At 41.3% G+C, this 27,677-nt stretch overlaps 1 protein-coding gene across 2 annotated transcripts in view; it reads right to left on the bottom strand.

Moving 5' to 3' along the window:
- Positions 1-16,145, bottom strand: part of RMDN2 (regulator of microtubule dynamics 2) — a 79,518-nt gene extending 63,373 nt beyond the window's left edge. Inside the window, exons 1-2 of one of the 2 annotated variants that reach the window (XM_063078453.1) lie at positions 16,030-16,145; positions 1,164-1,634 (exon numbers count right to left, since the gene is read on the bottom strand). In XM_063078453.1, the coding sequence (XP_062934523.1) occupies positions 1,164-1,618 (455 nt within the window). In that variant the 5' untranslated portion in view covers positions 1,619-1,634; positions 16,030-16,145. Of the gene's footprint in view, positions 1-1,163; positions 1,635-15,814; positions 15,905-16,029 lie in introns of those variants that run through there. The other variant, XM_063078454.1, reaches the window with a different exon arrangement.
- Between the last annotated feature and the right edge of the window lie 11,532 nt (positions 16,146-27,677).

Genomic DNA, 27,677 nt, shown 5'->3' with positions numbered 1-27,677 from the left:
ACCAGTCTACAAAAAAATAAATAAATAAAACCATTCTACAACTTTTTGTTTTTGTTGTTCAGAAACACAAAATTTTTAGACCTTCCTATTATCTAGATCTATCATTTGTGGTTCTTCCCTATCTGAAAGGTTTTTCATATAGTCATTTCTCCAGTTCATGTATAAAAATACTCAACAATTCCAGTCCTGGCACTGATCTCAAAGACCTGATCACTATTTCTATACCTAGGAAATTACCTTTCATCCCTACTCCCTTGTTTCCTCTCTGCAGATCCTTTCTCCCAATTCCATGGTAATGTAGCAGATCACTCATTCACTCAAGAAATATTTATTGGCATCTAGTCTGTGCCAGGCACAGAAATAAGATGTTAGGAATACAACAATAAAAACACAGGGTCCCTGCCCTCAAGAATTTCAGGTTATATCATATTCATTAGTGCTCCTTTTTTTTACCACCTTATTTTATTCCTCAAAAACACTAGTCAGGCACAATTTCTTTATTCATAAATAATATTCTTTCAGGAGAAAAAAAAATAAGTTATGTTCTTGGTGTTAGAATTCAATGGATTACCCCATGTGAGGAGGAGACTGAATCACTTATACATTCTTGAAATTTTTTAGACCTGAGCTAAAATTCAGTAGCCACTAGCTGGATGTGGCTATTTAAATTTAAATTAATTACAATTAAATAAAACTACAATTGTAATTAAATAAAATTAAAATTCAGTTCCTCAGTTGCACCAGCCATATTTCAAGTGCTTAACACGTGTCTAGTAACTACCATACTGGGCAGCACGGATAGGGAACGTTTTCATCATCATGGAAAGTTCTATTGAACAGCACCGGTCTACAGAGTTCTTAAATAAGGAGTCACACAGTGGCCCCATAAAAAAATAGGTTACACATTTTGGCAAACAATTACTGTCTTCCTTAATAGTCAAATGATGCCATCTACTACTAGTAAGTTATAGTATTTATATTCCTTTTGTAATGCAGTCTAAACTATCTTAAATACTGAACATGGTTTTAATTATAATCTAAGCAATCACTCCTTTTTATATCTTGCTAGCAGCAGAACATATGACTGAAATACATAATAAAAGTACCTAAATAATAGCAATAATGTAATAAATAATCGTGGGAAACATCTTAAGGACACTTACCCTCCTTCACTTTCTGCTTCCTCTGAACTATTATTACTTGTTGCTGAACTTTGAACTGTGGCGAGCCTTCTTTTTCTAGCTCTGTGCTGAGGACTTATCTTATGAACAGTTGCCTTCCCTCCAAGTTCACCTTGTATATATTCCTCCAGCTCTGGAATAGCTTCTTTAAGAAATCTGATTTCCTTTTTGAGTTCTTCCATATTTGTCAGTAATTCATTTAATTTCTCCAGTATCTGAAGTTGCCTTCCTTGAAGGATCTCGGCTGTACCTTGGTCATTATGTATTCCATCTTGCAATGTCATTGCATCAAATGTGTTACCAAGAGAAAGAAATTTAGGTAAATTCACTGCTATTCTTGGTTTACGGACCTTATGGTACCACAAAAGCAGCAAGATGATTCCGGCAGTTCCCACCATGATGCCAAGTATGAGTTCTTTGTTTCTAGGATGAGGCATTTCTTGGGATTTGTTTCTAAAATTAAAAGCATAAATGTGAAGAGATGTTGCTTTTGTTTCTGTCCAAGACAAAAATATTAGTGCTTTTTCAATCAACAAAAGCCAAGTCTACATCATCCAAAAAAACACTTGATTAATCATAAACTAAAATATAGTATGAGTACCTCTATAATGTATGTGGCCCAATGGAAATATTTATTTTAAGGATATTACTGGAGTCTAGTGTAAACTATCAGCCTTAATTCAGAATTTGTATTTTGCATGACCAATCTGAAATTTATCGTGTACTGTATATTTTTAAAGAGTGTGATAAACAGAAGTAAAACCATCATTATAAATTTCTGAGAAAACTATTTAAGAATTCAAGTTATTCTTAACTTTCTCTGATCTTTTATTTACATAAAATTAATGTGCTGATTTCTGGGTCATATCTAATCTTTACAGGCCAAGAAGCTCTTCCTTAGTACCTACTACACATCAGTATTTAAATTAAGAATGATTAACATTTTTAAATGCCCAGGGCTTTGTGATAAAAAATATATTAGACAGCTTTGATAAGTTTGTAACCCACCCTATCTCTGTTTTATTCAACATGGAAAGCAAAAATGATAACATATATACAGGCTTCATCCCCTTTCTTCTGACCCATAATTCATTGATCTTTATATTTCTATGTATATCTGAGGTCTTAATGTTTTTGTTTTCTTTCAAATTTTCAGGTTTTTTAATAATAAAAAAAGTCATTTCTTTGACTCCTTACTCTCCCTGACCTTTCATCTTTTTATATTCAAAGCCCAAGCTATGGCCTATCTCATTCTACATAAATTCAACTACTTTGACTAAATGTATCATAATCTTTCTTCAGTAAGTCTCATCTTCACTAGTTTTGTTGCCTATCCCAGTCCTTAAAGTCAGAAGACGATTAAAGGAAAACATTAATACAAAGTTCTCTTCCCTTCTGAGACTTCAAAATGGCAGTAAGTGTTTTAAAAAAGTACTATGATAAACTTTTGTAATTAGAATAAAATATATTTAGACATTTAAAAAACATACTTTAAAGTTCCAAAATTATTTTCCCTTCAGTTTCCTCTATTTTGCAAACAGGTAAATATTTGTATTAAATTTTGTTAGCGACTCGGGAAAAATGTTACTATAGTGTTAAATTGTTCATTATAGGAAATTAATTTTTCAGATTTGTTTTTCTTGATATTTTCTCAAAGAACAAACTATCAGAGCATTGCCACCTGTGATCCCTGAGAAATGAGAAAGAAATGGCGTAAGGACATCCTATGATGTCCCTAGGTTTCCAACTGGAAGCAATTTCCGGACTACAGCACAGGGAGGGGAAAACCAAACAGCCTGGTAGTCTCACTGAGTGGAATGGACAGAGATCAGAGATCAGAGAAACTGAAGAGATCAGAGTTCAGAGAAACTGAAGCATTTATGCATTAGAATGTATGTGATAGTGTACTGAAGATGAGGGAGGTATGCAGAAAAAGAGCTCCACAAATATGCATTAAATACCAGTCTGCACATGCATGGTGTAAAACCCCATCAGTACTAGCAAAGAACAACTTCCAGGGAAAGAACAATTCCAGAAGACTATAAACTGAACTATTCCTATAGATTACACAGAACTTGGGAAGCATTCAAGTTCCCACCAGCCAGAGTAGAGAATGCTTATGGAATACAAGAGGCTTTCAGGAGAGATCCCAGAAGGGTAATGCCTTGGCAGTGGGGCTAAGGTAACACTAGAGTTAAGGCTATTTAGGTTTGCCCTGAAATAGATTAAAAGTAAGCCTCCAAAGGATTAAACTGACTCACAAGTAATTTAACTACCATGAAGATGGAAGTCCAGTACTCTTTAAAAGAACAGAACAAAATCCAGAGCATAAAATCGAGATGTCCAACACCCAATAAAAAATTATTAGACATGTAAAGAAGCAGATATAATTAGCAGACAAAGGTGTTAAAACAATTATTAGGAATATGTCCACCATCCAATATAAATATACAAATATTTAAAGGAAAGAAATATGACGAGGAGAGAAAAAGAAGGTATTAAGCAGAACCAAAAGGAACTTCTAGAGATGAAAAATAAAATATCTAAAAAAAATTTTTACTGAATGGGATTAACAGCAGAAAAATCACAGTGGAACAACAAAAACACAGTGAACCTGAAGTCACAGCAATAGAATCATCCAAATAAAGCACAGAGAGAAAAACCAAACCAAAACAAAAAACAAGCAGAGCCTATGGGGCAATATCAAGCAATCTAAAAAATACATAAAGTTAGAGTGGGGAAAAAAGTGACCAAAAAATTCCCAAATTGGACAAAACCAGTAAACCCACATATCAAAGATGGCCAACATAATCCAAGCTGAATAAAAAAAAAAAAACCAAACCAAGACACATTATTAGACAGATGAAAACAAGTGACAAAGAGAATATCTTAAAAACAGCCAGGAAAAAAAAAAAAAGATACATTGTGCACAGAAAAAAAAAAAAAAAGATGATAGGACTATAGCAGATGTCCCTCAGAAAGTATTCAGGCAAGAAAAAAATAGGTTTACAGCATATGTAGAAGTAAAAAGTAGGACACTAGCCCAAAGTATGGGAAGGGACAAATGGAAGTATACTGTTAGAAGTGTCTTAGATTATAATGAACTGCTATAATATGAAGTTAAAGATGCATAGTTATAAACCCTAGAGTATCCACTAAAAAACAAAAAACACAAAGGTGTAGATAATAAGCCAATAGTGGAAATAAAAATGAAGTACTAAAGATACTCAGTCCAAAAGAAGGAAGGAAAAAGGGGAAAAAAGAACAGATGGGCAAATAGAAAACATATAGGGAGAAGAGAAATGCCATAACTATATGGGGAAATGGTACCAAAAGATTGAGAAATAACAGTATTTTTGTTTGCCGACAGAAAAGATCCAATTAACAAGAGAAACTGATGAAGTTGAAGAAATATTAGAGACTTGCACAGCAATAAACTTGAGAAGGCAAAGGGGATGAGCTGTAGTACACAAGTACAGGGGTTGACCTTTGATGGGAATACAAACCATTCATTCATAGTAATGAAAGAAGACAGATTATACGAGCAGAGATTCAGGTTGGTGGGTAGATAGTGGTGGTGGAGCTTATGAAAGTTCTCTTTGAATGCTTCATTTTTCTAAACGAAATAGGAAGCAAAATAAACAGCTGGGAATGAGAACAGGGGCAGAAATATTGGAAAGACGCAAATTTTGAATTAGGTTGTATACCTGAAATTTGCCCTCCTATGGTTTATATCCTATGATTCCACATACTCTAGTAAAGCATTATTTGTTTCTTACACTCTTAATGGCCAAGTAAATGTGATGTTTAGAATGCCCTATGGAATAGGGTCTGAAAGAATAAGCAGCAAGAATCTATTTCCAAGAAGCCTGCTTAAAAGATTGTCTCTCTTTAGCTTCTTGCCTATTGTAATAGACTACATGCAAGGATCACAGGAATTAATCTGTTTGGATGCCCTACTTCATTACAGGCCTGAGTGTTAATGAGAAGGAGTGATTTTAAAATAATCTAGAAATTACCTTAGGTGTTAGTTAATATTACATAAAGAGATTTAAGAATCCCTTCTCCTAAGCCAAGGATTCCAGAGAAAGCCTTGGTACTTACATCTGGCCTGACTGACCTCAGAGTATTTTGACTGAGATTAATTTTCTTAAAGCAAAAAGTATTTCTACCTAATTAGTATAACTGGAAACTATAAATCTAACCATCTTCCCACTCTCATCTCATCCAGGAGACATGCCAGCAGCAGATTCTGAAGTTGTAGGTAATTATTATTAGTTGTTTATTTCCACAAAAAAAATTATATCACGAAACTAAATTATTTTGAAAGATCATTGGAAAAAAGCAATAGATATAAGAAATTTTGTCACTACATGCCCATGACTTAATTTACATCACAGCTGATAACCATGCATCAAGCTTGATCACCTTGGTTTTTTGGCCGATAAGAAGGTTAATGATATCTATACGCTGATCTAGATGTCTATTAAAAGGAATCTTCCTATTCTGATTGCTTTCTTTGGCCCATTCCTGATGGGCCTTCCTTGAACTTTAAGAAACATAGCCCAGTTTAAAATCTTTTTCATTTAATAAGTAAATAAATACAAGTGAAAATCTACCTAGGAAGGAGACCTTAATCCTGAGACAAAACCAAGTTTAAACTGGTAGGAGAATCATATTTTGCTTGACCATTCTTTAGGACTTACACAAATTCCAAATTACCTCTTTGAGGCAGGTGGAAATAATAATTATCCTCATTTTTTTGCAGATAAGCAAACCAAGACACACAGCTATCAAGACATTATCTAGAGGTCATCCAATTAGGAAGTGAAAACTGTCATCCTTGACACCCTTCCTAAGTCCTGGATGCACCTGTTGCCCGTGGAAGATTCAGAAAGCATCAACCAGGACATTAAGGAGAATGCTGACTGAACAGAGACGTTCAGAGCTGAAATATGATTTCAGAATTATGAAAACTAACTGGGAAAAAAACCTATAATCAATAGAACTTGTATTTGTCTTAAGTAACCACAATTAGAGACTAAATAGCTCAATCTATGTTTGAATTTTCTATCAGTATAAAACAAATGTGCTTCTACGCCAATAATTTCAAAAACGAAACTGATTAAAAATAGTGATGTACGAAAGTAATAAATCAGAATACTGGCTTGCCTGAAGAATAATTTCAACGGTGGTATAAAATCATTTAAATAGCTTTTATACTTTTAATTATCATACTAGCAGACACACTTGTATGATAATATAAAAACAAAGCAATTAAAAATTTTATTGACCAGATTTTAGAACTCTAATATTTTAATAATCACATGCAAAATATCATTCCTGTTACAAGTTCCAATTTGTAAGGCACCAGTAGTAACAATGGAAAATGACAGACATTAATATAAATTATTGGTACCTAAAATTAATGTCACACATAATCAAAGGTTATTTGCAGAGATGAGTATCAAAAATTCTGATATAATTCATGAAAATGTTTACTCTGTTATTCTTCAGAAAATATTTTCATGTTCTAGTTTTAATTAATTTTTAGATATGAAAATTATGCTTTACCGAATTAATAATGCTTTCAGCATATATCTGGGATATATATATTCACCTAATCCATCATCAGATCCTTAGGGGAAAAAATACAAAATGCATGACTCTGATAAACTCGAATGTATATGTAGGGACCCAAATGCCCCAAGGGATCACACCCCGATCACATAAGCTCTTCTTGGCCACACCCCATCATGGCACTGGTTGACCTTCTCTTCTGTATTCTCCTTCCTGCCGGCGCGAATTACACACCAATCAGCTCCCCCCCAAACCCCATGCGGTATGCTAAGTAGGGATTGTATTTTAAGCCAATCAGCTTTCCTCTTAAAGCCCTATATATGTGTGTGTGCGTGCTGCCTAATAAACGGGCTCTCTCCGGTGGATTGTCAACTGGTGTCGACTCTTCCTTTCATTTGGTGCCGAAACCCGGGACGGAGTTTCTCTCGAGCAGCGACACTTTTCGGATCGCAGCAACAGCACCTTCCGAGTTGCCCCTCAGGGCTCCCTCAAGCTGTAACACTTTTCAGATCACAGCGGCAGCACCTCTTGAGTCGCCCCTCAGGAACTCCGTCCCACCAGGACCGGCCTCCCTTCCACCGCTCACCATTGACGGTCCACCCTCATCCATTGTTTTCAGCTCTGGCTTCTTCCACTCACCACTGGCTCATCATTAGGTAAGCCCCCTTTTCTAAAGGGCACCAGCCCTTTTCAGGCTACCACAGGGAGTCTAGATCGTCTGGTAGCCCTTAACGCCCATACCCCACCCTACCACGGTCTTCATGACCACCATAAATTCCCAAACTATAACAGGTTCCAAAGCCCTGGTAAACTTTTACTTTCATTTTTGGAGGTTAAAAGCCCCATTCTGTTCTCTCCTTCTTTCACCCTCTCATCCACCACTCTCTTCTAATCACTGCCCGATTTCTCTCCACTTCCCGGGTCCGGGACCTGACCAGAAATTCCTAGCGCTAGGTTTCCTTCAGGTACCGGGCTTTTGCCCTAGCGAAGTGAAGGTCTGGGTGACGACCCACACCTCCCTTCTCTCCTCCTGGTTCGTACCTGAACCTGCCGGGACTGACGTGACCTACTGGGGACGCCCTCTAGGATCCCGCCTTTCCCAACGAGCCGAAGGATCTGTCTTATCACTAATCTCTGTCCGATTTCTGTCTAAAATTCCCATTAAGAGACCAGAATGGGCGCTTCCTCCTCCTCCCTAGAGGACTCTCCACTTCAATGCCTTCTGAAAAACCTCAGCAACCTTTCCCTCAGGCCGGATATTGAGCCCAAACTCCTCACCAAATTCTGTACACAAGATTGGCCTTATTATCGTTTAGATAATCAAAACACATGGCCCCCTGAGGGCACACTAGATCCTAACATTCTACGAGACCTCTTTAACTACTGCCAGCGCCTAAAAAAATGGAAGGAGATCCCCTACATCAAGGCTTTTTGCCTCTTGGCTCAGAACCCCGCCCTCTGCTCCTCCTATGCTCCCTCTCAAGTCCTTTTAGCCTGTAAACCCTCTTCACAGTCACCCCTCGATCCTTCCACCTTCGACCCTGCTGATGAACCCCCACCCTACCAACCTCCTCCTTCCCCAGCGCCTCCAGTGTCCACTCCTCTTCCCCCGTCATACGCGTCACCTTCTGCACCTCCAGCGCCATCCACTCCCCTGTCTTTACCCTCACCTACTCCTGACCCACTAAGCCCCCCTTTCACCCGTTCCCGAGGACCTCCCCCCGCCCCTTTAACAATCGCCCCACTATGTGAGGTAGCTGGGGCTGAAGGAGTAGTTAGGGTCCATGTTCCCTTTTCCCTAGCTGACCTTACAAAATTAGAAAAAAGACTAGGCTCTTTCTCTACCGACCCTACCACCTACATTAAAGAATTCCAATGGATCCTGCAGGCCTACAGCCTCACACATCATGACATCTTCATGCTCCTAGCCAATACCCTCCTCCCCGAGGAATGCTGCAGGGTCTGGGATACAGCCCAAACCCATGCCACTGACACCCATCGTACCAATCCGGATCACCCGCCAGGCCCCCAAGCAGTCCCAGAACAGGAACCTAATTGGGATTATAACACAGCCCGGGGAATCCAGGCTCGAGACCGTTTTGCCTCTTGCTGAATAACTGGCCTCAAAAAATTGGCTCGCAAGGTCATCAATTTCCAAAAAATTCAAGAAATTGTCCAAAAAAAGGAGGAAACTCCCTCCGAGTTCCTCAATAGATTAACTCAGGCCTTTCAACAATACACTAACTTAGACCCCAACTCAGAAGATGGCCGGCATGTCCTTATGACTTATTTTCTGGCCCAATCCTACCCCGACATTAAAACTAAACTTAAAAAATTAGAGCAGGGTCCTGCAACCCCTCAGACCGAAATCCCGTCAGTGGCCTTCAAGGTTTTTCATAATCGGGAGGAGGAAAAAGAACGTCGAAAACAAAAGGCCGACCACGCCAACTTCCAGATGTTGGCCCAGCTTATCAAACCTCCTGGGCGCCCTCCCACAGCCTCCACCTCTAAGCCTCCACCTGGAGCCTGCTTTAAATGTGGAAAGGAAGGGCATTGGGCAAAGGCTTTCCCTACCCCCAGGTCACCCACCACTCCTTGTCCAAAATGCAAAAAGAAGGGACATTGGGGATCTGATTGCCCCCTTGCCCGAAGGGGTGAGGGACCAACTGCCCCACAGTCCCCCGAACCGTGGACACCACCTATGGTGGGCTTCGCTGAGGAGGACTGATGGAGCCTTGGGCCCTTCCCGACCATCTCTATAACAAAACAGGAGCCCAGGGTATCCATGGTTGTGGACGGCCACCCAATATCTTTCCTCCTGGACACTGGAGCCACCTTTTTGGTCTTAAGGGAATATAAAGGCCCCACCACCTCCAGCAGCTCTCCTATAGTTGGGGTAGGAGGTAAACAAATCTTTCCCCCAAAAACCCCTCTTTTAACCTGCTGCACTCAATCCATTTTCTCCCATTCCTTTCTAGTCATGCCACAATGCCCCGTCCCCTTGTTGGGACGGGACATTCTATCACGGCTTCAAGTCTCCATTACCTTGCCCCTGTCCTCTTCCTCTTCCCCCGTTTCCTTCCTCCTAGCGCTAGTTCAAGCCCAAGATCCTACTAATTCCACCCCTCCAAAAAGGTCCTTACCCATCCTGATGCACCCTGTTAACCCCACAGTTTGGGACACTGCCAGCCCTGCTCTGGCCCAGTGTTCCCCCGTACACATAAAACTAAAAGACCCCTCCAAATATATTTGCCAGGCTCAGTATCCATTAACCACAGCAGCCCTCCTTGGGTTAAGTCCCATCATTCAGGACCTATTAAAAAAGGGGTATCTCCATCCCACTCGCTCCCCTTTCAATACTCCCATACTCGCTGTAAAAAAACCTAATGGCGCCTTTCATCTCGTCCAAGATCTCCTTCTTGTTAATGCCGCTGTCATTCCCATTCATCCCCTTGTATCAAATCCATACACTCTTCTTTCCAAGGTCCCAGCGACCTCTTCTCATTTCTCGGTTTTGGACTTAAAGGATGCCTTCTTTTCCATACCCCTGGAAACCGGCACTCAGGACATTTTTGCCTTTACATGGACTGACCCCCATTCCCTCCACTCCGAACAACTCACTTGGACGGTCCTGCCACAGGGATTTCGGGATAGCCCTCATATTTTCGGGCAGACCCTAGCACAGGACCTCAAATCTTTTCACTTAAACCATCCAGAGTCCACCTTATTACAATATGTGGACGATCTCCTTCTATGCAGTCCTTCATGGGAACAATCCCAAGCTGACACTGCCCATTTGCTTAACTTCCTAGCGGGTAAGGGATATCGAGTGTCCCCCGCCAAAGCCCAAATCTCCTTGCCGTCTGTAACCTACCTTGGTTTTCTCCTCTCCCCGGGAAAGAAGGAAATCACCCTGGACAGGAAATAGCTTCTTACTGACCTGCCCATCCCCAAAACCAAAACAGAAATCCTATCTTTCCTGGGTCTAGCCGGATATTTCAGAGCATGGATCCCCAATTTCTCTTTGCTAGCCCGACCTCTCTATAATATGAGTAAGGGTCCTCCTGAAGAACCTTTACTCTCCTCACCTCAGTGCCCTTTTCTCAAGCTTCGGCAGGCCCTTCTAACGGCCCCTGCACTTCATCTCCCTGATCTAACTAAACCATTTTTCCTCTATGTTCATGAAAATGTGGGAGAAGCTCTAGGCGTCCTAGGACAGAATTATGGCCCCTCCTTTGCCCCTGTAGCATACCTATCAAAACAGTTAGACCCCACTGTACAAGGCTGGGCACCCTGTCTAAGAGCCCTAGCAGCGGGGCAGTTGCTGCATAAGGAGGCATCCAAATTAACATTTGGGGCACCTCTTACCATTCTCTCACCACATCACCTTACCCCCAACACACCTTTGCACAGCTGCGTAGAAAGCCTTCAGAATTTCATACCTTACCGCTCTTCCATCACTGAGGGGCCCCTGTCTCACGCTGATCTCGCATGGTTCACGGATGGATCCTCATTCAAGGAAGGAAACACTCATTACGCAAGTTATGCCATAGTCTCCCTTGATTCGGTTATAGAAGCCCAAGCTTTACCCAAGGGTACTACCAACCAGCAGGCTGAACTTATCGCCGCCACGCAAGCCTGCGTTCTAGCTGAAGGAAAATCTCTTAACTTATACACTGACTCCAAATATGTCTTTCATATACTTCTCTCTCATGCCGCCATATGGAAAGAACGCGGTCTGCTTAACACCAAGGGTAACACAATCACCAACTCAGCTTTAATCTCCACATTAATTGAGGCATCCCATTTACCTTGTAAATTAGGAGTCATTCATTGCAGATCCCACCAGAGGGACGATTCCCCAATCACTCGCGGGAATTGTAAGGCTGACCTCGCCACACGCATTGCGGCATGGCACCCATAGACACAAAACCAACTTCCCATTCTTCCTTACGGCTCCCAGGGTTCACAGACACCCTCTCAGCCCCAACCACCTAATGATGATAAGTCCTCTCTCTTTCGCTTGCTCCATGACCTGTTTCACTCTAGCCCCCAAGCTTTATCCCAGTTTTTACAGGCCTTCTTCTCAATCACCCCATCTGACAAAGCCCTCTTACGAAAAATCTCCTCCTCATGCACAATCTGCCAGCATACCAATCCTAACACCCCTCTCAAACCTGGGCCACACCCCTCCCACCAGGCCAGAGGTCTCACACCCGCAGCCGACTGGCAAGTCGATTTTACACACATGCCTTCTGTCCGGCACCTCAAATACCTCTTGGTGTTTGTTGATACCTTTTCAGGATGGGTGGAGGCATTCCCAACATCCAATAAAAAGGCCTCCACCATAGCCCCAACTCTCCTTTCCCAAATCATCCCATGATTTGGGATGCCTACTTCCATTCAATCTGACAATGGAACTGAATTTACCACACAGATAGTACAAAAACTCTCCCAGTCACTCTCTCTCCCCTGGCACCTACATTGCCCTTACCGACCTCAGGCATCTGGAAAGGTAGAAAGAACCAACAGAACCTTAAAGGACATACTAACTAAATTATCTCTGGAATTACACCTTGATTGGGTCCGTCTTCTACCTCTCACTCTACTCAAGGCCAGAGCTCTCCCAAAGAGGCCCTCTAATCTTTCCCCTTTTGAAGTCATGTATGGTAGGCCCCTCCTACCCCCGGGGATCACAGCAACTGAAGGACCCATACCACCCACCATGGCCTTACCCTTGCTCTCCCACCTTCGCACCGAATTATGGAAGTACCAGGACTGGCTACTTCCAGATCCATCACTTTCCAAAAATAACCTTTCACTCAGCCCAGGCCAATTAGTATTCTACACTTCCCCAGAACCCAAAACCCCCCTAACCGCTAAGTGGGAAGGCCCATGTCCTGTCATCCTTTGCACTCCGACCGCTGCTAAACTTGCCCTGCCAGGTAATCATGTTACTCCATGGATTCATATTTCTAGGCTGAAGCCTTACACTCAGGATCCACCATCGGCCACCGAGAACTCCAGTAACAAACTGCAGAAGAAATTAACACACCATTCTTTTAAGTGTATCCCTCATCCTACTGACCCTTTCAAACTCCGCCTATCCCAGACCTCAGCCCTACCCCTAATACCAGAGACATGAACCTTCTCCTTGGCCTTCTCCTGTTCTTTTCACTTCACCTGGGGAGCTTTCAGGCCTCTTCCCATATATGGAAATTTGAGGCATCTGAGACCTACACTGAAAAACAAACCCGGATCAGCGGCTCTCTAGCTGGGACCGCAGATTGCCCCACCTCCGGTTGCTCTCAACCTGTAAACATACCTCTCACTACGTCCAAGTTAATCAAATAAGCCACCGTCCCTACCTATGTTTTCTCTATGACCAAATCGCTGCCCACTGTAAATGGTGGCCGGACACTTACGGAGGCTGTCTGTATTGGTCCTGCAAGATCCATGACCCACTCATTAGGGCGGTTGTTTACATTCAACAGCGGGCAATACTCCCTAACAATTTCCGATCCCTGGGACTCCAGATGGGCTACCAGGATCATTGCCTTCTTCTATTGCAACGGCTATGCCTCTCATCCATGCGGAAATCTAGAAATTTCCCGCAAATATGTTCCTGTCCACAATCCAATATCTCATGTCTCCACGGACATCTCACATCAGGAAGAACAACTTTCCTCTGCCCTAGAACAATCCTCTTCCTTTTCTGCTAGTTCCCCAGGGTCACCCATTTACACCTGGCAACAAATCATTTCTGAAACACTCATCTTTCTCAACCACACCTCGCCGGCTCTCTCTCCCCAAAATTGTTTTCTTTGCACCTCTCTCATGCGACCGCTCCTGGCGGCCGTCCCCTTAAATGCTTCCCTTCCTCTCAATGCTACCTCCTCCCCACCACCAGAACACCTTAACCTTCCGGGCGTCCCTCTCTGGGAGCCCGACGACAAAGACAACAATACTCTGTTGCCCTGTCACTGTCTCATCGGAAGCTCTTCCTTCCCAACTTCTCCCCCGTCTTATTGTAATCTTAACACAACCATTCATAACCACACCTATGCCCCACCAGGCACTTTCTTCTGGTGCAATGGAAACCTCTCTACCTCCATCCTGCCTAATCTTACTGTCCCATGCCTTCTTGTCACCATTGTCCCTCAACTCATTCTGTACTCCAATTCAGAACTGTTCTATCTTCTTCACCCACCCTCAAGACAAAAAAGGGCCGCCTTCCTCCCAATCATGGTCGGTATTTCCTTAACAACATCAGCGGTCGGTCGGAGCCGGCCTGTCGGGAGGAGCCTTAGGGCACAGTTTATGGGCGGTTAAAGACATCAATGCTAAACTTGAAGGGGCTCTGACTTCCACTGCCGAATCTCTTTCCTCTCTACAGAGACAGATCACCTCTTTAGCTCAGGTCACCCTCCAAAACCGCAGAGCACTAGACCTCCTCACTGCAGAAAAAGGAGGTACTTGCATCTTCCTTAGGGAAGAATGCTGTTATTACATCAATGAATCTGGTCTAGTAGAAACAAACATCATCAAACTCACCGACTTGGCTTCCAGCCTACGAACCACATCCAGTTCTAACCCCTTTTCCTCCTTTATCTTAAGCCCTGTCCTAACTTGGATTTGGCCCATTTTGGGACCTCTAATCATTATCCTCATAACCTGCCTTTTCTTGCCCTGTATCATTAGGCTTCTTCAAGCCCAAGTGGGAAAAATTTCTAATCAGGCTTTTAACCAGCTTTTGCTTAGAAACTACCAGCTCCTAGATACCGATGAACCCCCCGCCTCATCTTGTGAGCGCCTCAGCCAATGCTGAAGAGACACCACCTTACAGAGGAAACGCATTCCTACACACCCTCATCACTGACGCCTGGTTGCCCCCTCCAGTCTCCAACTACGAGCAATGGAACCAGTGCATGTGCGACTTGTGGCTTCAAGGAACGTTTATGGACTTTTCCCCTTTTGAAATTACTTGTTTCTCCACCCTCCTTTGGGGTTTCATAATGGGTATTTATGTACCTTCCTCCTTTTGCCCCCCCCCAACAACGCCCCAGTTCAGCAGGAAGTACTCGATGACTTCAACATCCCCTTTCCTGAAACAAGCAAAAAGGGAGGAATGTAGGGACCCAAATGCCCCAAGGGATCACACCCATCACATAAGCCCTTCTCGGCCACACCCCATCATGGCGCTGGTTGCCCTTCTCTTCCATATTCTCCTTCCCGCTGGCGCGAATTACACACCAATCAGCTCCCCCCAAACCCCATGCAGTATGCTAAGTAGGGATTGTATTTTAAGCCAATCAGCTTTCCCCTTAAAGCCCTATATATGTGTGTGTGTGCTGCCTAATAAACGGGCTCTCTCCGGTGGATCGTCAACTGGTGTTGACTCGTCCTTTCAGTATAAGAAATGTATAAAAAATTTTGCAAGAAACGGAGAAAACCATTATGGGTTATAGACAAGCCTGGGGTTTAAGTTTCCCGACGGAACTGCCCTGAAACCTTGAATAATAAGTGATCGGATTCCCTACAGCGACGGGGAAAACCTGATACTTTAGGAAAGAATTCTAGAACTCTTATTTCATCCAGGGCTCCCTGATGTTTGGCTTATTTTAGTGTAAAATTGGTACAGAATCTGAGTTTCAGGGAGCAAAAAACAAACAAAACACAAGGCTTGCTGAGACCGAAAGTAAGATCCAGAGAGCGCAAGTGAAAGCCCAGCAGTGTCTCTGCTGAAACTCTTCGGAGTCTGCAGGGACCGGCCGCCGAGGCAACACACTGCGCGCTCCCCACGCGCCCCACGCGAGGCGGGCGGAGCGGAAACACCGGCAACTCCGTGGTTGGAAGTTCAGAGGCACGGGCTCAGCGTGGGTTGCACCCCAGGAAGCCGCTGGCGGCCGGTTTCCCAGCCGGAAGAAAGTACACAGCAGCGCTGGTGAGAATGCGAAACCCAGAAGTGCTGCCACCGCCGCCGGAAGTGCTACGCGCCCTCCTCACGACTCCGGCCCGGCCCCCAGCTGCCCCCTCCCAGCTTCCACACGCACCTGTGTTCGCCGCGCAGGCCTCTCCGGCGTCGTAGGCTGGCGACCGGGACCTGCGGGCGACGGGCAACGGCAGAACAGTAGCCCCGGAGCCCGCGGGCTCTAGGTCCGGCGCCGCGGCCGCCGCTTCCTGACCCAGATAGTGGAGGTGCCGGGGGAGGAGCCCGCGGCCGCTCGCAGCGCGGCTCCCTCCGCCTCCCGCGGGAGGTTCAACTCACCTGGGACGGTCGCCCAGCGCACCTTTTACAGGAGAAGGAAGCTGCACTCGACCGGGCGCCTGCCCCGCACCGGACACTGTGGCTCGCCTGCCGCCTCCCCCCGCGGCCACCCCAGCACCTCCCGACCGCCGCGCCTGGGCTCAGGGCCACCGCGTCCGCCCCAGCGCGTTCCCTCCTCCCATCACTGCCGCGCCCCAAGCCCACACCCTCGCTCGGTCCGTTCCCGCTCCCAAGCCCACCCCCTCGCCTGTGCGTAACTCTTCCTTCATGCCCCTGTCTAGGCACAACCTTGAATCTTGCTCCGCATGACGGAGTCAAATGCAGACGCCTTGCACGGGTTATTAATCATGTCCAAGGCCCCCTTTCCTAACTTCTCTTTAACTCACGTTCCCTTTTAGTGAACAGGATTCCCAACCTCTTCGTTCCCCACCATTCTGAATTACCTTGAGATGAAAACCACTAATATCTCAGATGCCTCACATTCAAGGTTTTACTCAGCTTCACTTCCTGTGGCTTGGGTCATGAAAATGAACTGTCAAAAACCGCTCACACACCTCTGTACTGCCCTTACGTTGAGCACCACTGCTTTAAACTTAAGCTGGTATAGAACTTAGCCTTAATTACTAAATTCCCCCCGAATGTGCCGAATGAAATTAAAAATAGGTACACTCGTATTTTATTTTTTTTTAAAGATCAAAAAGCTGCCCTGTAAAGAATCAGAGGGCTTATTTTACAACCCGTACACAATTTACTGATGGAGATTCGTGGATTCTATAGGATCTTTAAGATTTTTTTTTTTAACCTTTAAGCAAGCTGCATTGAATAAGTAAGCCTAGCCACAGTCATTTTATTAGGACTAAGTTATAGTTTGGAAGAGAGCAGACTAATCCTTAACCTCTCAGATTTGCAACTAGTAACACATTCCATTCAACAGAACCACTTTCACTGCTGTTATGGTTTGCAAAGAATATAAAGAAGATAAACCTGTCATACAGGTTTCTCTTTTAGCAAATTTGGATACAAAAGAAACTTCACTGTCTCTTTAATAATACTTAAAAGAAGCTTTTTAATTCTTAAAATGTAAGCTTTTCCCGGAGTGCACTGATGTGTTCACGGCTGCGTTCCCAACACACAGCACAGAGGAGGCTTTGAATAAAGATGTGAAGTGTGGGCTGAGAACAAGGTCTTACCAACTTCCTGCTCCAAGAGGAAGACAGCGGCTGGTACTGACTTAGTCTTCAGGTTCAGGAGGTAGAGTTAAATAGCTGGGCTCTTCCTGTTTTTCTCTGTAACACCTGCTCCTGCTGCCCTCGTTACCTTTGATTCTATTCCCTGACTGATAAAAATTATCTCAGAGGTAGAAACTCAGAGACAGTGACAGCTATTGATTTTGGCAAAGTGAAAACTAAATAGCAGAGAGAGAGAGAGAGACACTCTTTGCCAGGCACTGTTGTAGTGGTGATGTAAAAAAAAAAGAAATGAATTCCTTCCTCCTCCCCGCCAAATACACAATAGGAATGGTCAGTCTAAAAGGAACATCTGAAGGAAAAACAACACTAGAAATCTCAAGCTTGCTGTGATTCATCACAATCAGCATGGTATTACAATCATTTGGCATGAATGGTATACAGGTCAATCACAATTTGTCCCCCCCTACGTTTCCATCTTTTCCCCACCACTTCCACCAGGCATCATCCTATACTTTAGCTGTAGCCAAACTACGTGATCATCTTTCCACAACCTGTGTCCTTTTCCTGCTGTTCCTTGTGTCTGGAATGCTCAGCTGTTTGCCACCTATAATTCATCCACTTTCATCTGCTTCCCTTAAGAAGCCACTCTACGCATCTTCCTCCCTCCTGTAAGAAGTATTCATCCATGCCCCATCAAAACTTTTGTCTGAGGATCAGTAGTTTAAATGAATACAAAACTCCTCTCATGTACACAGCATTATTACTGCTTGCCAGTGGTTGTTGTGTCCATGACACTGTGAACACATTCAACGCAAGGACAGTAGCATTTATCTTTGTATACTAGGCCTTGGCATAGTGGACATCCTCTATATTAGATAAATGTTTGAAAAAAAATTCTTTGAAAGGAATGTGTACACTTGAGGGAAAAGCATTAGAAAGCTTATAGTCCTTCATATAGCAATGTGTGTGTCAAGGGTTTGGTTTTTGTTTTGTTTGATTTCTTGGGTTTTATCTGAGTGGTTTTATCTCTGGGAAGCTATTGAATAACAAAATTAGTTTTAGCTCTGTAACAATTACCAGCATACTATATAGTTAACTATTTTGTCTTGTTATTAAATTATTTGCAAATCCTTTTATCACCTATCAAACTACTCGGTGAAGAGATCATTAAAGGAAATTGAACTGTTTAGTGAGAAGGCAATCAAGAGTTTTGGTTCGATTTCCTTGAGGCACTATACTCTTCTTTTTGTTAGATATTTGATATGGATTTTACTTTAAAGCTCAGGGATTGGTAAGGGTCAGATATTACAGTTTACATTCCAAAGATGCTTTATTTTTGCCCTTCAAGTTTTCTAATGTTTTCTAATTTACAACCTGAATTTCTTCATTTGTAAAATGAGGTCTGAGCTGTAAATACAATTAGCACTGCTATGTAATCCCCAACTCTTATCTTAAAACAGCAAAATCAGCCGTCTTTACTTCCAGTCTGGGGTTAAGGAAATATTTTACTGTTAAATAGGTGAAGAAATTATTTTGAATTAAGAACACCCTAACCAGAGAGAGAGAGAGAGTGAGAAAGAGAGAGAGCTTGAAATCCACAGGCTGGTTGAACAGGTAAAGAGCAGGGGTGGATGAAGAAGCCAACCAGGTGTAACTGAAGCTCCAAGTTCCCCAAATCAGATCTGTAAACTGGAGGAGGGAAAACCAGCAGCAACAACAAAAGTCACAGCAAAAATGTTTATTGAGTCTTATACCCAGTTTTCTGGCTTCATTTTGTTATATGAATTATCTTACTCCATCTTCCTAACAATCCAGTGACGTGAGTAACATTACAAATGAAGAAATCGAGTCTTCGAGAGGTGAAGAAACTTACGCCAGGCTACACAGTTAGTTTTAGAGGCAATAATCAAATCTAGCTTTGTCTGAGAGCCTTTCGTCTTAATCACTCCCTGTGAGCCAAGCCTGGTGCCAACAGAACACTTGAAGGGACTCTTAACAGTTCCTTTTATAAGTATGTCATAGCACTTCTTTTATAGTACTGTCCTTATCCCCCACTTTGGTTATTTAGGGTTCAGCCTTCACTGCTTCTGTTTGAAGAAGGACTAAATCTTCAGATCTGAACACTTTCCCCATGAAGGGTTCTCTGCAGGGGATTACCACTATCTCTAAGCCACAGGGTATAAAATTACTGTGTCTATCATGTTTAGTTTAGGCTAGGAATAGAATCTGAGGAAAAGAGAAAGATAATATTGGGTTTAATGTAAAGAGTTTTTTTGTTTTGTTTTTTTAAATTAGGGGATCTCTAGAACACAAGAAAATTACAAAAAAAAAAAAAAAAATCTCAAAAGATAACAGTGACTAAAACTGGACCTTCCAAGGAAAAAATGCTTCTTTGAAAAAGACATGAGGATTGATTTATTAAATATTTTTATGAGACTAAGTGATTAGTAAAATAAATTATTAATCCCTTAAATACAATAAAATGGTTGGCTTGATATACCTGTATATATACAAATCAAAAATGGTGTTTTAGAAAGATATATATGAAAGAAAAATTAGCAATATCATTATGTAATATTACTAGCAATTCAATCTTGAATCAAATTATTAAAAATATAACTACCTCATTAAGATATAGAATTTTTATTAGAAACTTTCTGTTTTGTTAGAAAAATTAAGGTTTTGTTCAATGAAGAAACAGTCGTTTTCAGAAAGGCATATACTTTGCCTGATTGATACTAACCTTGCTTAACGGTTATCGGCAGCTTTTGTGACATTTCAAGATAAGAATTAAGTTTCTCTAGAAATTGCAGAAGATTTTGTAAGTCACCCTCTTATACTGGTTTTTAAGAGCCTGTTCAAAGCACAGCCTTGGATACACTAAAGTGGAAGTCAACAGATTCAGAGTAAAGAGTAATTTTACCCCTCCCTTCTGCATTCTTTCCTCATCTTGAGGGAAAATGTTCAGGAACATCCTTGACAGCATACATGTCAGCTTCACCAAGGTCTGTTTCATGTTTCAAGGAAGATTAGAAGTCAGTTTGAATGTTCATCAGACAAAATGTTGTTACAATATGTGTGTGCAAAAATTAGTTAAAATAACTGGATAGTTTTAATTACATATAATAAGTAGAACAAAATATGTCATTTTGGACTTGGTGGTATGTCAATTTTGTGCAGTATTCTGCTGGGAAAAAATGAGTTAGCAATTTTCCAGACCCACTGTCCTCAGACTATACAAGGAAAAGTGATTTTCCCTTGGAAGCAGATCTTGTTCAAGAAATTGTTCAGTAGACAGAGAGAGAGCCTCTTGGTATACAAATCTATAGAGAGAATCCACTCTTTTCTGTTCCAATAGAGATAGAATCATTAACCAACCGTTGTTAAAACTCTTTGTGTTTTATAGAAATTGCATTCCTATCATCATAATTAAGATACATATTTGGACTCTCTTTCAAAGAAGTGAATCTAGAAAAAGATGAAAACTGCAATCCACCATTGTTAATGATTTTAGAAGAAAGCCTGTCTCATAAAGCAAGTAACCAACTCGTGTGTGTGTGTGTGTGTGTGTGTGTGTGTGTGTGTGTGTGTGTAGTGATCCAAAATAATTGTAGTTTGATTAGAACAGGAGACATATCTTTTCACAAAATATGCTATAAGTGGTGATTAGTTTCATAAATAAACTCAGAAAATCCTTTTTAAGTATAGTTTTCAGCTGGATTCTAATGCCAGACCTGCTGATGTCAGGAAATCATTTATCTGTTGCTGTGGCTTTGGCTGCTTCCTCTTACAAAAAAAGGAAAAGAAAAGTGGACTTGTCCCTACCAGCTGCAATAGTTGACAACTGACCAGTGCCCAACGAAAAGAGAAACCTCACCCTCCAGCTATGGCATCTACTTAGTAGCTGTTGCAAAAAGAATTCTTCCTACCACCAGCCACAGTTTTGGTTTGCAATAAGAGAAGAACTACCCATCGAGCCACAGTGCTCTTTGACTTTCTCATATGAGGCAAAACAACCCTTCAACATTCCTTCAAAAAAAAAAAAAAGGCAATTCTGAGAGTAATGACTTTACATTTACTTTCTCTCTTGGTATCAGAAAGCTCCCACTTCTCAAACAGAAGAGGAGCCTTTCTTCTGAACATAATGTCCAGCCAGTCACTCATAATACAAAAAAGCATAACTCAAAGGGTATCTATATTTAATAAAAAAAAGACTATTAATGAACTAGTTTGAATAATTTGGATATTTACATACAGAAATGTGATAAGACTTTACAGAGTGACAATACAATAGCTTAAAAGATTTTCAAAAATATTTAATTGTGAGAATTCAACTTCAGACATCAAGTCACTTTCATTATTTTCCTTTGCCGGATGTTTGTGATTATGAGATGTGACCATAAATAGGCAGGATTACATTCTCCCCTTTTTGAGATGTAGAAACTAAAGATCTTTTATCAAAATAATACATTGCTACTGTGGCTTAGGTTATAGCTTCAAAGGCATCAAACATTTAATGAAAAATGAAAATTTCAGTTAATTCAAATACCTTAAAATTACTGATCATCTCACCAGAACAATCTTCCGTTGACCTTGACTCCCCTCTCATGTTACTAACTTATCTAGCACCCTTCACTATCAAAAACTTGAAAAGTTTCCTCTGACAGCCTTTACTCCCTAACTTACCACCCTCCTGTCAGCCACTGCAAAAACCATTAAAACTGCTCTCATTGAGGAGGGCAAAAGTCTCCTAATTTCCAAATCAGTGGCTTTTGATCTTTTTGAAACAGGGTTTCTAAGTCTCAGCAGTATTGACTTTTTGGACTAGAGAATTCTTTGTAGAATTCCACATTGTAGAATGTTTAGCAACATCCCTGGATTCTTCTCACTAGTTGCTGGTAGATTCTATAAGTTACTATGTAGTGTCATAGAATCTGAGCCCTTAATTAACAGTAAATAGCACAAACACAGGCACCTTCTAGAAAATTAAATAATGCTTGAGAAGGCTTGTTAAGCAGTGCCGCAGCATTGAAAGAATATGCTATACGTTTTTAATTTCTAAGTTTTGGATAATTTTTCTTAAAAGCATGGGCCATGTCATTCATTTTTCTACTCTTAGTACTTGACATTCAGTAATATAAATCTTGAATGAATAAATAGCTAGCTGGATAAATAAAAATATCTAGGTATTTGAATTCTTTGCTTTTCAACCAGAAGTTTTGGCAAGTTTCACATATGTGACCAGCTCTTTGGTTGCTATATGGTTTTTAATTGGCTAATACCAGGTAAAATAGCTTACAGAGGGAAAAAACCCATCTCATGGAACATGTAATCTTAGGGAAGCTGAAAAAGGAGAAATGAAGTTTCTAAAAATAAATGGAAACTTTTAACTTTACCTCAGTGACTTAAATTTTGCCTAAAGCCAGCCCTGTTTATAAAACCAATTTTTTTCTTCAGAATTTACTATCTAATTGCTGTGGATTGAATGTCCTCCCCAAACTCATTGAAGCTTGATCCCCATTGTAACTGTGTTAAGGGGGTGGGAAATCAGACTATGGCAGTGTAGAAAGGTGGGGTCTTTAAAAGGTGATTGGATTGTGATGACTATGCCTTGTGAATGGGTTAACCCATTCATGGAGTAAAGAGTTAATGGTTTAGTGGGTTGTCATGTGAGTGGCACTCATGGCTTTATAAGGAGAGCAAGTGGGCATGTTAAAGAGCTCTTGACATTCTCACCATGTAATACCCTACATTGCCACAGGACCCTGAAGAAGGCCCTCATCAGATGCACTCCCTGGACTGTGGACTTCCCAGCCTTCAAAACTGTAAAATATAAATTTTGTTCCTTTATAAATTACACAATTTCAGGTATTCTATGATAAACAACAGAAAATGGACTAATATACTAGTGTTTGGAATTCTTTCTAAAATATGTATATTTTAAAATGTTTTAGTGTCACCACTTCTGCTTTGCAAGACTGACTAAATCTTTTAGGTAGTGTTTGTAATCAAGATGGAAAACTGAATGATAGGGGTATTTATGTGTATATAAACCAACCGGATTGCTTACTGAAATCGTAGATTCTCTGACCACCAAACCTGCAGATTCTTAGTTCTTAGATGGGCTCTAGGAGTTTTCAGTTCAAAAGATTCTGAATTAATGTTGTATTGACAACACTTTGAGAAACATTGCATGTAGCAGTATAGATGATGAACTACTGATGAATTTCTAATGTGAAAATTAGATCAGACAGCTTCATTCTAGAGGTACCACTGTTGAATCTGTTCTTTTTTCATTCATTCATTATAGGTCTCTCATGCAAAAAGGGGTCCAAAGACCATGTTGAAAGGAACCAAATGAAATTCTGGTTTTGGAATTTCATTAGGGGTTCTTATAAATTTTCCTGCCAAAGAGAGGAAGAGCAATGAGAAAAGAGATCCATTTCAGCATGAGAGAAAACTGTCCCTGCTTTTCTCAAACCTCTTCCAGTAGGTGCACTCTTGGCTCTGAGCTGTGTTTGGATCTCCAAGAGTCCATGTGTTCCAGCAAGACTTGATGGCCTGAAATGAGGCCACCATCCTGTGAGCAACACCTGGTCTTTAGTGCTTGGCCACCAGGTTTATTGTTACCATCCAGATTAATCATTTGGCCACAATTGCTTGGTGTTTGCAAATTTCTTTTCTTCCAGAAGTTAATTCTCAGGATGTGTATGAGAATACATTCTGCCTCCTTTGCCAGACATAACACTTAGCAGTCATAGTCCACTCAGAGCATTCAAGTGCTTTCATGTGTTGGTGTGATTGTCAGCTCAACCTCTGAGGTAGGCAGAGCATGTATTTTTATTCCCATTTTGCCAATGAAGAAAGAGAGTCTCAGTGATTAAATGTGACCTGTCCAGCTCAAACAATAAATAGAAGCTCAGGGCTCTTTACTTGTAACTGAGGGCTCTTTACAGTCTCTCCTGCTCAAGCCTAGTTGCTAATGTACATTTCTGGAGCTCAGGATAGCAAACAGGCTCAGCCGGTGAGAGCACAGAGAGGTAAGACAATGCTAATTAATTTTTAATGTACAAAATAAGAAGTTCATTTTAAGTTTCCCCTTGTGCATTATTTATTTTACCTAGTAGAAGAAAACTTAAAAAATGGTAAAAATAAAAATGCTACCCTTTATTAATAAGTCACTAGCAAAACACTAATTGCCTATAGGGATGCCAAGTTTTTTATAAAATATCCTCACAGTTTTGACTATGAAGACTGATAAAGCACTTTCATTATCTTCATCTGGCATTGATTTCAAGTTACCTTCAGGTTATTTCCAGTCTGGTGCTTTTCTGGAAAACAGTTTGTGCACATCTTTGCTATAAGGTTCTGTAGATTGTTCGTAAATTCACAGACTTGGAGTTAGAAAGGACTTAGGGAGGTCATGTGGATTTTCAAGTACCTTCAGATACCATTTGAAGAAGTACTTCCAGGTCCTGCAGGGCTTGCTATGCTGCCCCCAGTGCTAGCGAGTCTGGGAAGACCCCGGGGAGAATTGCAAATAATGTGACAAGGTGGGGAGAGAGTAATGTCCCAAGACATATTGAAGATAGGTGCTATCAGTGCCCACAATCACCAGGGTGGTAGATGTAACTGAAGGCTTCAGGCACTCTGCGGATGGTTACAGGGAGGGGAGAAGGGCATGTTCGTCACCAAAACATGTGGCATTTTGCCTTCAGCTGGGCGGTGATTGAAAAGAGGCACTCAAATACAAAAGAGATTGGATTGTGTCCACAGCAGCAGGGTCACCTGTACCCTCTACCCGCCCACACCCAGGCTATAGTGATTCCAGGAGTTAGGTCAGCTGTGACGACTAAGGAAAGGGGACAGGGCCTGAGTCGCTTTCACTGATCACCTCCTTCATGAGCTGTTCTGGTTGAAGGAAGCATGGCAACTAACCAGAAAGGGGTGCCCAGTGCACCCTGGGTGGACACATGGTGGACTAAGCCTGATGCCCTCCTGCTTGCACTGATGGCAGAGGAACAGGAAAGGGAGAAGAGAAGAGAGCCAGAATGGAGAGTGTGTCTAGCCTGCTCTAGGGCAGGGGAAAGCTGCCAGACTGGGGACTGAAACGCTGACTGGGTTACATTACCATAAGGAGTTATGGGGTCAGGCTGCAATATGGTAGAGGGAACCCACTATGCAGCACAAAAAGGGAATGTGACAGAGCATCGTTGACAGCAGTTTGGAGAAATAAATTAACTCTGTGTTTATAAGCAGATAAGTTGACGTTAGAGGAACTTACTTCTGTGATATTTGGAGTTCACCCTAAGAACTTACTCTTCCTAGTCTTGACTCAGCACCCTGTTAAAATCTGGTTGTTTTGGCTTTCATCGCATAGGACTATTGGGATTCTGCATAGGAAGAAGGTATGGATTTGCCCTCTTCCAAACTTAATATAATCCACTATCAATTAATTACCTTAAGCTTAATAATTTTCAGAAACTCCAATGCTAATATTACACCCACGGGAAATATGGGAAAGATTATTTTACTGTAGGCATTCCCCGGGAACTGTTGCCTGAATCAAAGAGGTCCCTGGGGAAATGGCCAAATTAATTTATTTTTATGATGTGATAGCACTAATGGGCAAGCTCTGGGGCTGCTTGCATTTCTAATCAAGGAGAACAGCGTTATTGTATATTTAAAACCAGCTTATTGGCTCATCACAATTAAAAAATATTCTTATTAGAAAAATAATTCAATATTTACTATTTTAAAGGTACAGAAATATATTAAGTAAAGAGTTAAATGCCTTGTTTCCCCTTCATTCCACTCTCTAGAGGTAAACACTGTTGATAAGATTTTGGGTGTATGATATTTTTGCATATTTTCTATGAATGTATAAACATGTGTGCATGTTATACATACTGTTTAAAACTTGCATAATGTTCTGCAGCTTTTTTCACTTAATATATCATAGATGTCATTTTATGTCTGCCTCACTCTTTTTGACAGCTATTAATTAGTATTTTATTGTGAGGATATACCATAATTTTTAACAAACCTCTTAACTAACAGGTTATTTTCATTATTTGCCTTTAAAAACAATGACTCATTGCAAGTGTGTTATGAGAAAGAACACTAAAAGCAGTCACCATTGACCAGGAACAGATCTGACATGGTAAGCCTCAATGCTATCATAAACAGATCTGACGCTTGCAGCTGGCCCATATTGTTTTCCTGTTGGACATAAAGATCTCACAGCATGTCTAATTCAGATCAGGACATGGTGCCACACAAAGTCTCAACCCCCCACCCCTCTTGCTAAGTGAATGACTGCTAATTCTTTACAGTTACAGCTTTTTTCTAGCTCTAGTCTGCCCTCCCTATAGATAATATTTATTGAGATATCCAATGGCAGAATTGCTCCATTTCTGACAGCCCACATAGAACTCCTCCCAAAATTGTCAAACCAAAACCCGAATCCTATGATATATTTATTCCAATACCCTCTTACTGAAACATCTCATAATCAATTACAGGTGTGTTTCTGGTGGTCTTGGTAGAAGGACATCGACAGTTAAATTCTTTTAAATATGTAGATAACATTTTTAGAACTGGAATTCCTGGGTCAAAAGCATAAATGTTTAAAGTTGTGATAGATATTGCCTAATTGCCCTCAAAATGTTGTACAATTATTAAGTGCTCATCAACAGTTTTCCTACTGGTTGTTACCCTTTTCTTACGGTTATGAAAAATTTCCTTTGTTATAATGATAACATTAGTTACCATGAACCATGTACTTTTCTAGGTGATTTCCATGTTATAGACAACCTCTTGTTAATCCTCATAACAAACCTTTGATATAAGTTCTATTATTCCCATTTCAGAGATGAGAAAACTGAAGTGATTAGAGGTTATGCAAATTTTGCAAGGTCACATGGCCAGAAAGTGCTTGAGCTGAGATTTGAACAATCTAGCTTCAGAGCCCCTGCTTGTAACCACCGTACCATGGCACTTCATTACAGTAATAGGAAATGTGCAGGATCTATAGGAAAAAAAAGTTAAAGCCTATTGAGAGACATAAAAGAAGGCTGGAATAAGTGAAAAACCATACTGTACTCTTGGACATAAAAATTCACTGCTTTAAAGATGCTATGTTTCCTTATGTAATTCCACAAATTTTCAACCAAAAACAAGCCATTTGGGGGCACTTTACAAATGATTTTAATGTTCAACTGGAAGAACAAGCATATAAGAGTAACCAGGAAAAGTCTGAACAATAATAGCTCTTTCAATATTAAAATTTAATATAAAAGGGATACAACAGCACAGAACCAGTGCAGTGATAGTGTAATTAATTGCACAGACTAGAGCCCAATAATAGCCCAGATGTATGGCATTAGCAATCAATGAGAAATAGAGGAATTACTCAGGAAATAGCAATGGTACAACTGACTAGCCTTATAGGAAAAA

Source organism: Cynocephalus volans, chromosome 14, assembly GCF_027409185.1.
Source record: "Cynocephalus volans isolate mCynVol1 chromosome 14, mCynVol1.pri, whole genome shotgun sequence".
Taxonomy (NCBI): Eukaryota; Metazoa; Chordata; class Mammalia; order Dermoptera; family Cynocephalidae; genus Cynocephalus; species Cynocephalus volans.
Note: the sequence above shows the minus strand (reverse complement) of the source record. Positions and strands in the feature narration are given on the sequence as shown.